The sequence below is a fragment of the Palaemon carinicauda genome, chromosome 12 (genome assembly GCF_036898095.1).
Source record: "Palaemon carinicauda isolate YSFRI2023 chromosome 12, ASM3689809v2, whole genome shotgun sequence".
NCBI lineage: Eukaryota > Metazoa > Arthropoda > Malacostraca > Decapoda > Palaemonidae > Palaemon > Palaemon carinicauda.
This window is the reverse complement of record NC_090736.1, coordinates 5171381-5186380: the sequence shown is the minus strand read 5'-3', so window position 1 is coordinate 5186380 and position 15000 is coordinate 5171381. Positions and strand designations below refer to the sequence as shown.

Below are 15000 nucleotides of genomic sequence, written 5' to 3'. Positions count from 1 at the left end.
TAACAACGTCAAAAACAGATATGTCCTGTATAAACTATTAACGTCAAAAACAGATATGTCCTGTATAAACTATTAACAACGTCAAAAACAGATATGTCCTGTATAAACTATTAACAACGTCAAAAACAGATATGTCCTACATAAACTATTAACAACGTCAAAAACAGATATGTCCTACATAAACTATTAACAAAGTCAAAAACAGATATGTCCTACATAAACTATTAACAACGTCAAAAACAGATATGTCCTACATAAACTATTAACAAAGTCAAAAACAGATATGTCCTGTATAAACTATTAACAAAGTCAAAAACAGATATGTCCTATATAAACTATTAACAAAGTCAAAAACAGATATGTCCTGTATAAACTATTAACAACGTCAAAAACAGATATGTCCTACATAAACTATTAACGTCAAAAACAGATATGTCCTGTATAAACTATTAACAACGTCAAAAACAGATATGTCCTACATAAACTATTAACAAAGTCAAAAACAGATAAGTCCTATATAAACTATTAACAACGTCAAAAAGAGATATGTCCTGTATAAACTATTAACAACGTCAAAAACAGATATGTCCTGTATAAACTATTAACAACGTCAAAAAGAGATATGTCCTGTATAAACTATTAACAACATCAAAAACAGATAAGTCCTATATAAACTATTAACGTCAAAAACAGATATGTCCTGTATAAACTATTAACAACGTCAAAAACAGATAAGTCCTATATAAACTATTAACAACGTCAAAAACAGATATGTCCTACATAAACTATTAACAAAGTCAAAAACAGATATGTCCTGTATAAACTATTAACAAAGTCAAAAACAGATATGTCCTATATAAACTATTAACAAAGTCAAAAACAGATATGTCCTGTATAAACTATTAACAACGTCAAAAACAGATATGTCCTACATAAACTATTAACGTCAAAAACAGATATGTCCTGTATAAACTATTAACAACGTCAAAAACAGATATGTCCTACATAAACTATTAACAAAGTCAAAACAGATAAGTCCTATATAAACTATTAACAACGTCAAAAAGAGATATGTCCTGTATAAACTATTAACAACGTCAAAAACAGATAAGTCCTATATAAACTATTAACAACGTCAAAAAGAGATATGTCCTGTATAAACTATTAACAACGTCAAAAACAGATATGTCCTGTATAAACTATTAACAACGTCAAAAAGAGATATGTCCTGTATAAACTATTAACAACGTCAAAAACAGATATGTCCTGTATAAACTATTAACAACGTCAAAAATAGATATGTCATATATAAACTATTAACAACGTCAAAAACAGATATGTCCTGTATAAACTATTAACAACATCAAAAACAGATATGGCCTATATAAACTATTAACAACGTCAAAATTAGATATGTCCTGTATAAACTATTAACGTCAAAAGCAGATATGTCCTATATAAACTATTAACAACGTCAAAAACAGATATGTCATATATAAACTATTAACATCGTCAAAAACAGGTATGTCCTATATAAACTATTAACAACGTCAAAAATAGATATGTCCTGTATAAACTATTAACAACGTCAAAAACAGATATGTCCTGTATAAACTATTAACAACGTCAAAAATAGATATGTCCTATATAAACTATTAACAACGTCAAAAACAGATATGTCCTATATAAACTATTAACAACGTCAAAACAGATACGTCCTGTATAAACTATTAACAATGTCAAAAACAGATATGTCATATATAAACTATAAAAAGACTCGTGTCAGCCTGGTCAACATGAATTAAGAGAATTGGCCTTAAAATAAACTGACATGGCCCTTCTATACATATTTAAAGGTTTAAATACCGGTCATGGATGGCAGCTGCAAATGACAGTGACATCGCCCTATCGACCAGGACAATTGCCCAAGAGACTGACCATATATACATATGAACAGCGTCCAAGCCTTCTCTCCACCCAAGCTAGGACCATGGAGGTCCAGGCAGTGGCTGCTGATGACTCAGCAGGTAGACCTATAGGTTCCTCCCAAACCCCCCACCCGTCCTTAGCTCACAAGGATGGTGAGGCTGCAGCAACCAAAGAAACTAACGAGCTTGACGGACTCGAACCCAGGTCTGGCGTTCAACAGTCAGGGACGTTATCACATCGGCCACCACAAATGAAAGAAATCATGAACTCTCCCTAACACCCCTCACACACACACACACACATATATATATATGTATATATATATATATATATATACATATATATGTAGATATATATAATATATATATATATATATATACATATATATATATATATATATATGTATATATATATATATATATATATACATATATATTATTTATATATATATATATATACATATACATATATATTATATATATATGTATATGTATATATATATATATATATATACATATATATATATATATATATACATATATATATATATATATATATATAATGTTTGTTTTTTGATCCGTTCATTATATCATATTCTTCATCTTAAGCCAACTTTTGTTGAATAAGATCCACAAACTAATTCAATATTTTTTTTTTTTTGTTATGAACTAAGGCACGCTATCATTTTTTATTTCTCTTCCTCTTGTTATTTTGACGTTTCTATAGTTTATATATGAAACATTTACTTTAATGCTGTTATTCTTGAACATCTCTTGTAGTTTATTTCCTTTCCTCACTGGGCTATTTTTCCCCGTAGGAGCCCTTATGCCTATAGCATCCACCTTTCACAACTAGTGTTGTAGCTTATTATTATTATTATTATTATTATTATTATTATTATTATTATTATTATTACTTGCTACAACCCTAGTTGGAAAAGCGGGATGCTATAAGCCTAGGGGTTCCAACAAGGAAAATAGCCCAGTAAGAAAAGGAAACAAGGAAAAATAAATGATTTTAAGAACAGTAACAGCATTAGAATAAATATTTCCTATATAAACTATAAAACTTTAGCAAAACAAGAAAAAGAGAAATCAGATAGAATTGTGTGCCCGAGTGTACCCTCAAGTGCAGCTAGTAATAATAATAATAATAATAATAATAATAATAATAATAATAATAACAATAATAATAATAGAGTTAACATAAGAGAACGAGATAATACTAAAGTTATGCTTTAAGAAGTGCAACCTCATGATACTCTACAAAAACCAAGAACCGCAAACAAGAGTGTTATTATAACATTTTCTCTCGACCTTCAAATATATTCTTAATTCATCTATTTTTAACTTTTTTTTTTATTTTAGTAAAATCGCTTTTGATGTATTAACAAATACTTACCTCCGCCAACGAAGTGTGCTTATTTGTTTGTTTATCTGTTTGTTTGTTTGCAAACAGCATCCTGGCCACAATTTTAATAGTGGAATGATGAAACTTGCAGGGATTTATTGTTATGTAAAATGCTGGAAATAATTATATATTATAAGGCCAAAGTCAAGGGTCAAGGTCACGGTCAAGCAAAATGTCCAATTCACGGAATCAGCCATTAGTTTGGATATCGTAGTGACAAAGACTTCAAACTTGGTTTATATATATATATATATATATATAAAGAGAGAGAGAGAGAGAGAGAGAGAGAGAGATCATTTGATATGAATCGAGAGAGAGAGAGAGAGAGAGAGAGAGAGAGATCAATTGACATGAATCTAAGGAGAGAGAGAGAGAGAGAGAGAGAGAGAGAGCATTTGACATGAATCTAAGGGGGGAGAGAGAGAGAGAGAGAGAGAGAGAGAGAGTGAGAGAGTGAGAGAGAGAGAGAGAGCATTTGACATGAATCTAAGGAGAGAGAGAGAGAGAGAGAGAGAGAGAGAGAGAGACAGAGAGAGAGAGAGAGAGAGAGAGAGAGTGAGAGAGAGAGAGAGCATTTGACATGAATCTAAGGAGAGAGAGAGAGAGAGAGAGAGAGAGAGAGAGAGAGTATCATTTGACATGAATCTAAGAGAGAGAGAGAGAGAGAGAGAGAGAGAGAGAGAGTATAGATGAACTTCCGCCTATTGACAAACAACGAAGACCCCAAAAGTTCTATTTACGAACACAAGTAGAGCACCCACCTAACTGCCCTCCGTCGTACATAGGCCTCGACATCTCGATGAGGACGGTGATGAATCTGGAGGAGACGCTGACGAAGGACGTGTTCTTGAAGACCGCGTTGGCTCCCTGGCGGCCTTCGACCCGTAGAGTGAGGCCGGGACCGGCGACGTCTTGGTTCCACTGACGAGATGATGAATCAGACCAGGATGGAGCGTCAGTTTCCTTCGAAGTCTGACTGTTTCCTTTGCTGAGGCTGTTCACGTCGACAGGAATCTGAAGAGAAAAAAATAATGATGATAACAACAACACCAACAACAACAACAACAACAACAACAACAACAACAACAATAATAATAATAAAATAATAATAATAATAATAATAATAATAAAATAATAATAATAATAATGAAATAATAATAATAATAATGATATTAATGATAAAATGATAATAAAATAAAAATAAAATAATAATAATAATAAAATAAAATAATACATACATACATACATATACCCAGGCACTTCCCCCAATTTTGGGGGTAGCCGACACCAACTATGAAACAAAACAAAAAAGGGACCTCTACTCTCTACGTTCCTTCAGCCTAACCAGGGACTCAACCGAGTTCAGCTGGTACTGCTAGGGTGCCACAGCCCAACCTCCCACATTTCCACCACAGATGAAGCTTCATAATGCTGAGTCCCCTACTGCTGCTACCTCCGCGGTCATCTAAGGCACCGGAGGAAGCAGCAGGGCCTACTGGAACTGCATCACAATCGCTCTCCATTCATTCCTATTTCTAGCACGCTCTCTTGCCTCTCTCACATCTATCCTCCTATCACCCAGAGCTTTCTTCACACCATCCATCCACCCAAACCTTGGCCTTCCTCTTGTACTTCTCCCATCAACTCTTGCATTAATCACCTTCTTTAGCAGACAACCATTTTCCATTCTCTCAACATGGCCAAACCACCTCAACACATTCATATCCACTCTAGCCGCTAACTCATTTCTTACACCCGTTCTCTCCCTCACCACTTCGTTCCTAACCCTATCTACTCGAGATACACCAGCCATACTCCTTAGACACTTCATCTCAAAACACATTCAATTTCTGTCTCTCCGTCACTTTCATTCCCCACAACTCCGATCCATACATCACAGTTGGTACAATCACTTTCTCATATAGAACTATCTTTACATTCATGCCCAACCCTCTATTTTTTTACAACTCCCTTAACTGCCCCCAACACTTTGCAACCTTCATTGACTCTCTGACGTACATCTGCTTCCACTCCACCATTTGCTGCAACAACAGACCCCAAGTACTTAAACTGATCCACCTCCTCAAGTAACTCTCCATTCAACATGACATTCAACCTTGCACCACCTTCCCTTCTCGTACATCTCATAACCTTACTCTTACCCACATTAACTCTCAACTTCCTTCTCTCACACACCCTTCCAAATTCTGTCACTAGTCGTCAAGCTTCTCTTCTGTGTCTGCTACCAGTACAGTATCATCCGCAAACAACAACTGATTTACCTCCCATTCATGGTCATTCTCGCCTACCAGTTTTAATCCTCGTCCAAGCACTCGAGCATTCACCTCTCTCACCACTCCATCAACATACAAGTTAAACAACCACGGCGACATCACACATCCCTGTCTCAGCCCCACTCTCACCGGAAACCAATCACTCACTTCATTTCCTATTCTAACACATGCTTTACTACCTTTGTAGAAACTTTTCACTGCTTGCAACAACCTTCCACCAACTCCATATAACCTCATCACATTCCACATTGCTTCCCTATCAACTCTATCATATGCTTTCTCCAGATCCATAAACGCAACATACACCTCTTTACCTTTTGCTAAATATTTCTCGCATATCTGCCTAACTGTAAAAATCTGATTCATACAACCCCTACCTCTTCTAAAACCACCCTGTACTTCCAAGATTGCATTCTCTGTTTTATCCTTAATCCTATTAATCAATACTCTACCATACACTTTTCCAACTACACTCAACAAACTAATACCTCTTGAATTGCAACACTCATGCACATCTCCCTTACCCTTATATAGTGGTACAATACATGCACAAACCCAATCTACTGGTACCATTGACAACACAAAACACACATTAAACAATCTCACTAACCATTCAAGTACAGTCACACCCCCTTCCTTCAACATCTCAGCTTTCACACCATCCATACCAGATGCTTTTCCTACTCTCGTTTCATCTAGTGCTCTCCTCACTTCCTCTATTGTAATCTCTCTCTCATTCTCATCTCCCATCACTGGCACCTCAACACCTGGAACAGCAATTATATCTGCCTCCCTATTATCCTCAACATTCAGCAAACTTTCAAAATATTCCGCCCACCTTTTCCTTGCCTCCTCTCCTTTTAACAACCTTCCATTTCCATCTTTCACTGTCTCTTCAATTCTTCCGCCAGCCTTCCTTACTCTCTTCACTTCTTTCCAAAACTTCTTCTTATTCTCTTCATATGACTGACCCAATCCCTGACCCCACCTCAGGTCAGCTGCCCTCTTTGCCTCACGTACCTTGCGCTTTACTTCCACCTTTTTCTCTCTATATTTTTCATACTTCTCTATACTATTATTCTGCAGCCATTCTTCAAAAGCCCTCTTTTTCTCTTCCACTTTTACCTTCACTCCTTCATTCCACCATTCACTGCCCTTCCTCATGCTGCCTCCAACAACCTTCTTGCCACATACATCACTTGCAATCCCTACAAAATTTTCTTTTACTAACTTCCACTCCTCCTCTAAATTACCAGTTTCTCTTACTCTCACCTCGTCATATGCCATTTTCAACCTTTCCTGATATTTACTTTTTACCCCCGGTTTTATTAACTCTTCAACCTTCACTACCTCCCTCTTACATCCACCTACTCTATTCCCCCACTCTTTTGCTACAACTAATTTTCCTTCCACCAAAAAATGATCAGACATACCGTTTGCCATACCCCTAAACACGTGCACGTCTTTCAATCTTCCAAACATAATAATAATAATAATAATAATAATAATAATAATAATAATAATAATAATAATAATAATAATAATAATAAAATAATAATAAAATAGTAATAATAATAATAATAATAATAATAATAATAATAATAATAATGAAATAATAATAATTAATACTAATAATAAAATAATAATAAAATAATAATAAAATAATAATAATAATAATAATAATAATAAAATAAAAATAAAATAATGATAATAAAATAATAATAAAATAGTAATAATAATAATAATAACAATAATAATAATAATAATAATAATAATAAGACATTTTGGCCGTTATCGTCTCAAGGCAGAGGAGGCAACGAATACTACCCTAATACACAGTGGTGGTTTACGTGACCAGGCAACGTCGTTACTTAATCTATATTGATATATGCGACTTTGGGTGCAAAACTTCCTGAGGTTTGAACACGCATATACAGAGAGAGAGAGAGGAGAGAGAGAGAGAGAGAGAGAGAGAGAGAGAGAGACCCAATATTCGTTAAAACCTCCTTGAAATCAGAATTCGACACTAGTATAATCACTCAAATACTCGATTAGAGAGAGAGAGAGAGAGAGAGAGAGAGAGAGAGAGAGAGAATCATTCTCTTCAGGGTTTGTTCTATCTCATGCTGAGGTTAACTAGATTAAATATTGTATTAATAAATTCAATCTAGAGCAGAGAGAGAGAGAGAGAGAGAGAGAGAGAGAGAGAGAAACAGGGTTTAAACTCGATCATGTGCCATGGGGCCATTACCTTAAATACTGCTGCTTTTTTACCTTAGATTACCTTAAAACCTTTTCCAATTTCCATATGTTTTAAGGTAGTAAATCCGAAATGACATTAGAATTACCTTGAAACCATGAAAATTACCTCAAACTAAGGTAACTGCCCTAAAATTTAAAACCCCAGGTACAGGGTTTACTTTCTTTACAGAATCCATTTCAATGCACAGGCTCAATTATGACAGAATAGATGCCCTTCTTAAATATTTTATTCTAATTGTTAAATAATTCTCTTATTTCCTTGTTTCTTTTCCTCACTGGGCTGTTTTCCCTGTTGGAGCCCCTGGGCTCATAGTATTCTGCTTTTCCAACTAGGGTTGAAGCTTAGCTAATAATAATAATAATAATAAAAATAATAATAATAATAATAATAATAATAACTAGACTGCGACTGGCTAAAGCCAGTGGCGGAGGATTCCCCCTGCAAAATAGGTGTGGATATTGTGTAATGGTTTATTGGCCTAATGACCCCTTGACTAAATTTTGAGTTATGTTAACAAACTATTTTAAAGCAATTTATCTGTATAATAGCAGGTATATAGAGGTAAAACATAGGCAAAAATGACAAATATAGAGAAATTGACCTTTGAACTTGAAGACAATGGGCACTTAACAAGGTCGTGTGCGGGTCACGGGTTAAATTTGACCCCATATTCTGAAGAAGCATGTGCGAATGGGGTTGGAGGGTTGACAATAAAACATCACTTTTAGCCCACGTCAAATTTTTTTCCATGAAATAGCCATATGAACTTGAAAATGAGGGTCAAGGTCAAATTTGACATTTGATTTGGAGGTTTTATGCATATGTTTGGGGTAGTTTACTATAGTATGCTATGACCAAACACCAGTATTTCATGGAGAAATTGCCAAAGTCACGATTTCTGCAATGTCAAAAATAGTAAAAAGTCTATATTAAAAAAAGTAATTAAGCAGTCGCTACAAAAGTTAAGCTAACCTTAGATAAATATATAGGGAATCATATGCCACTAAGATCAGGGCTCTGGGCCTTCCGGTTTTTGAGATCTCTGAAACAAACCTGTTTTGACCCGGTTTGGCCATTAGCGTCCTTGACCTTGACCTACTTGCATTAAAGTAGGGCAATATGTGGGGATTTACCTCTGTAATCACTGTCCAGAAGGCCCTTAGCCATACAGCTTATACTTTAGGCCTAATGTCAATTTCAAATTTTACAAATTTTGCCTTTAAAAGGCCCTGTGACCTTGAAAAGTAGGCCAAGGTCACTTAAACTGGGTCTATGGCATATTCTTACCATAGGCTACCTATGATAATAATTTCAGATTTCTTGCGAAAAAAAAAAACGCTCGGAAATAATAATAATAATAATAACAATAATACCAAAAACAATAGTCTTCCCCGAAAAGGGAATCCTAATAATAATAATAAATGTGAGTTACAGTATAGTATAGTAATAATGATGATAATATTTCCATTACTGATGCCAGTCTGGGGTTTAAACTCTAAGGGTATTTACCTTAGTTTGAGGTAATTTTCACGGCTTCCAGGTAAATCTAAGGTAATTTCGGTTTTACCTGCCTTGAAATTTAAGGAATTGGAAAATGTTTTAATGTAATCGAAGGTAAAAAGCAGCAGTATTCAAGGTAATGGCTTCATCAGAGGATGGTTGTAACGATGATGAAAACAATAATGAAAAGAAATACTGTTCTTAATATTATTCTCATTTTAAGCGGTGTCAATCTCATAATTATCATGAGTAATAAGAGACGTATATCAATAATAATTATGATAATGCTACCCATAAAAGCTATTATTATTATTATTATTATTATTATCATTATTAGCTTAACTACAACCCTGGTTGGAAAAGCAAGATGCTATAAGCCCAAGGGGTCCAACAGGAAAAAACAGCCCGGGGATAAAAGAAAATAAGCAAATAAATGAACGATATGAGAAATAATGTACCATCAATAAAATATTTTTAAGCAGCAACAACATCAAAACAGATATTTCATATATAAATTATAAAAAGTTTCATTTCAACTAGTAGTACGTTATCATGAAATTAAAGGTGTATAGTTCCAGTTCCATCAGAATAGATACTCACCAGAACGTCAGCCAGGCAAGTCAACCCCCCCCCCTGTGATGCCTAGCCACAGCAGTCCCGGGCTGGGATCGATCTGCTGCCATGCAAATGCTAGGCGAACACATTACTACTGTACTAGCCAGGAGGCTAATACATAGACAAAGACAACAAGACAATACAATCCTATAGTACCTTCATTTTCAGTGGCGCTAAGTTGCCGGGTTCGATCACCGTGCGAGCCTGGGCTACTTCAACGCCCGTGTGGAGAGTAGCCAGGGACGCCCTCACCTCCACGGGACTCTTTCCCTTCAGAACGCCCACGACCAATTGGTAGACGGAGTCAGGTCGAGCTATAGTGGGCGCCAGAATTATGTAAGGCCTGTGGAAAGAAAAGAATGATTAATATTGATAGAAACTGAGACTCGTTTTAGAATTCTGTGAGAAAAATAGTCAATTTCCTTTTAACCTCCGCCAATGAAGTTGGAAGGAGGTTATGTTTTTTCGCCGTTGTTTGTCTGTTTGTGAGTGAAGAACTTCCTGGTCACAATTGTACTCATAGAGTAGTGAAACTTTCAGGGATTAATTGTTACGTCGATCGAAATATTAAGCAACATTGATAAAAAATATATATATAACATTTTTCTATCTCTCGTTGTTATTTATGTAAAAGATATAATGCGTAAACCAACATATTGAAAATATATATATATATATATATATATACATATATATATATATATATATATATATATAAGCCTCATTTTTTATATGCAATTGATTTCCAAATTACTTTCCTTATATGATAACGCCGACGGAAGGCCAGCCGAATGTCCAAATCAAACCCAGGCCTGAAGCGCATAAAAAAAAAAAGAAAAAAAAAAAAAGAAAAAAAAAAAGAAATGGAAAACAAATAATTGAGGATACCGATGCTGGCCTTGTTTAATAACGCTGTGGTTCAAAGTGGCTGGAGGCTATTTGTCGTCACAGATTTCAAGAACGTCATGTTCGAAATTCCAAAGAGATTTAAGCAAAGTCACAACAATAAGGCGAATGATAAAAAGTATAATCTCTAATAACCATCAATAACTTAACAACTTCTTCTTACCACGTGCTTTTTCCCATTTAAAGGTTTAAATGTTTAAAGGCTGCTCATGAATAGCAGAGACAAGGAACAGTGACATTGCCCTATCAAGTAGGACAAGGCCCTGGAGACTGACCATATTACATATGATCGGCGCCCCAGGCCTCCTCTCCACCCAAGCTAGGATCAAGGAGGGCCAGGCAGTGGCTGCTGATGACTCAGCAGATAGAGCTATAAGCTCCCCCCAAACTCCCAATCCTTATCTCACAAGGATGGTGAAGTTGCAGCGACTAAAGAATCTAATGAGTTTGAGCGGGACTCGAACCCCAGTCTGGCGATCACCAGTCACGCGGTTGCCTTCTTTTTGAAGAACTTTGCTTTGACTTTGGGGTAGACCGAAGAACCGATCGGCTGCCCTGCCTGACGTAGCATATGTTAATGTGTTGTACCAGTCACCAACGTCCTTCCACCCAGCAGCGAGGAGTCCTGTTATACCTATAGTCCATTTCTTTTAACGAGTCATATTTGCACCGACTCGCAGCGGTGCCCATTTAGCTCGGAAAAGTTTCCTGATCGCTGATTGGTTGGACAAGATAATTCTAACCAATCAGCGATCAGGAAACTTTTCCGAGCTAAAAGGGCACCGTTGCGAGTCGGTGCAAATATGACTCGCTAAAAGAAATGGACTATAGTCCCATACACTCAAAGAGTCAAGACTATTACGCCTTGTCCTAAATATCCTCATGCCTTTGGCTATACCCAACCAATTACAGGATGCAAAAAAATGGGGACACGGAGCAATACTTAACAGCGACCACAACGCCATCTATCATCTGAGAAGATTAGTGAGAACTTGAAATGACTGACTGTCACTTTAACCAGGATACGAAAACTGGAGGACATTCAGACCTTCCCGGACTTGTTATTCTTAACTATTTCGGAATTAGTTGCTTTTGAACCTTCTAAGGCTTTGATTTTTTTTTTCAGGATTGGCTGTTCTTTTACCTTCCAGAACTTGTTTATCGAGGATTGGCTTTTATTTTATTTTCCAGAACTTTTTTTTTTTTCCAAGAATGGCTGTTCTTTTAACTTCCAGAACCTTTTTTTTTTTTTTTATCAAAGATTGGCTTTTCTTTTACCTTCCAGAGCTTGTTTTTCAATGACTGACTTCTCTTTTACCTTCCAGAACTTGTTTTTTCAAGGATTGGATTTTATTTTATCTTCCAGAACTTGTTTTCCAATGACTGACTTTTCTTTTACCTTCGATAACTTGTTTTCGATGACTGGCTTTTCTTTTATCTTCCATAACTTATTTATCAAAGAACTGGCTTTTCTTTTACCTTCCATAACTTGTTTTTCAATGACTGGCTTTTCTTTTATCTTCCAGAACTTATTTATCAGAGAACTGGCTTTTCTTTTATCTTCCATAACTTGTTTTTCAATGAATGGCTTCGTTTTTATTTTCCAGAGCTTGTTTTTCAAAGATATGCTTTTCTTTCATCCTAGTGGACGGACTTTTTACCAGGATTAAAGGTTGTTTGTTTTATCTTCCAGGAATGTGTTTTCCAGGACTGACCTCTCTTTTGTCTTTTGGAATTGTTGGCCTTGATCTTTCTGAATTCGTTGTCCTCAATTCTTTCAATATTTGACGCTCTTGATTTTATCCAAAATTGGTGTCGGCTTGGCCACGGATTTGAGCAATTGCACGTCACAGATCATTTGACTTTACGTTGTTTCCTTTCCTTACTGGGCTATTTTTCCTTGTTGGGGCCTTTGGGCTTACAGCATCTTGCTTTCTCAACTATAGTCAATATCTTTTAGCGATGCAGATTTGCACCGACTTGCAGCAGTGCCCTTTTAGCTCGGAAAAGTTTCCTGATCGCTGATTGGTTGGACGAGATAATTCTAACCAATCAGCGATCAGGAAACTTTTCAGCGCTAAAATGCCACCGCTGCGAGTCGATGCAAATCTGCCTCGATAAATGAAATGGACTATAGGGTTGTAGCTTAGCTAATAATAATAATAATAATAATAATAATAATAAGAAGAAGAAGAAGCTTGCCCAGCTGACGTTCTGGTGAGCATCTATTCTGATGAAACTGAAACTCGACAATATTAACCTTTAAAGGGAAAAATAAATGTTCACAATGGGAAGGGTAATAGCTATCCATGAAAAGGTAGGGTATGATGGGAGATCGTTCTTTTGTGTGTGTGTGTGTGTGCGTGTGTGTGTGTGGTAGGATTTTTTTTTTTAGGGGATAAAGTAGGAAGACGATGTGGTTGTGTATGGGACCGTTCACCCATACATAGGGCCCCTTCATCCAACCGTAATGACAGTTCTTTTGTATGGTGTTTTGACAAGTAACCCTCCCATTATCTAGCGGGGAAAGTCCCGGGTCCTTTTTTTTTTTTTTTTTTTTTTTTTTTTTTTTTTTTTTTTTAATTAACTTAACAATTCACAATAACACCGGGAGGACAAATGGACATCGTTTGATTTGCTGTTTACTTATTTTTTTCTTTGATATTAAGTTATTTAGTTTAACTTATATTTCGAGGAAATTCAGTTTAAAAATTTAAATGCCGCTCATGAATGGCAGAGACAAGGGACAGTAACATTCCCCTATCATGCCGTACAATACCCTAGAGACTAACTATATATACATATGATTAGCACCCAAGCCTCCTCTCCATCCAAGCTAGGACCAGGGAGGGCCAGGCAATGGCTGCTGATGACTCCCAAACAACCCCACCCTTAGCTCACAAGGATGGTGATGTTGCAGCCACTAAAGGAACTAAGGAGATTGAGTAGGACTGGAACGCCAGTCTGGCGATCACCAGTCAGGGACGTTACCAAATAGCCTTTGCCTTAGCCTTTGTTTTATTTTTTATTTTAAGCAATCCAACGGAGTCAGTGACCCTTTTCATTGTAACATCAGATAAGGTTCAATCGACCAATCCTCTTCATAAGGCTTCTTCAAGACTTGGGTAATCTCACTAGGAACATCTTCGCAATATTTTCGGTCTTTGTTATATAAACTTTTTATTATCATTACTACTATTATTATTAGCAAAGCTACAATCCTAGTTGGAAAAGCAGGATGCCATAAGCCCAAGGGTTCCAACAGGGGAAAAAAATAGCCCAGTGAGGAAATAAATTAAGGAAATAAATAAACTACAAGAGAAGTGATGAACAATTGAAATAATATATTTTAAGAACAATGACAATCTTAAAACAGATCTTTCATTTATAAACTAAAAAAAAGAGACTTATGTCAGCCTGTTCAACATAAAAACATTTGTTTTAACTTTGAGCTGTTGAAGTTCTACCGATTCAACTACCCTATTGGGAGGAACATTCCACAACTTGGTCACAGCTGGAATAAAACTTCTATTTTCTAATATAATTGATTCCCCTTTCGCCAGTTGTAGAGATGGAACTAATAGACGATCTTTGTTATATAAACATATAACTTGATTTGATAGCATTTACATTTACGTGGTTAGCTTCCTTCAATTGGTTCCACTCAACAGAAAACATAAAAATATACTGAATGCAACAATTCAATAAATGTTGAAGATATTTCATTTTAACCGAACGTATTCTTTGCAGTAGAAAAGAATAATGATATCGTAATTTGAATATTCATGATAGCACTGTTAAATTAATGACAATTTTCAATTTGCGTATCAGATCCTTACAATGAATTAAGAAAAAAAAGTCTTGATTATTTTAAGCCCAAAATTCAAAAGTAGGAATTGTGAAGCGTTGTATGATAAAATATACTTAGAATAGAATTTTGTTTTCTAGTCTTGGGTAGTGCCACAGCCTCTGTACCGTTGTCTTCCACAGTCTTGGGTTAGAGATCTCTGGCTTGAGGGTACACTCGGCCACGCTGTTTTATCTCATTTCTCTTCCTCCTGATTTTGGAGTTTTTATAGTTCA

General features: G+C 35.8%; 1 protein-coding gene across 1 annotated transcript in view; it reads right to left on the bottom strand.

The window, feature by feature from the left end:
* LOC137650466 (CD109 antigen-like) overlaps positions 1 to 12484 on the bottom strand; it is an 87834-nt gene extending 75350 nt beyond the window's left edge. The window contains exons 1-3 of the mRNA XM_068383690.1: positions 12306 to 12484; positions 10168 to 10354; positions 4101 to 4353 (exon numbers count right to left, since the gene is read on the bottom strand). Coding sequence (XP_068239791.1) covers positions 4101 to 4353; positions 10168 to 10354; positions 12306 to 12484 — 619 coding nt within the window. The remainder of the gene's footprint in view (positions 1 to 4100; positions 4354 to 10167; positions 10355 to 12305) is intronic.
* Positions 12485 to 15000: the final 2516 nt, after the last annotated feature.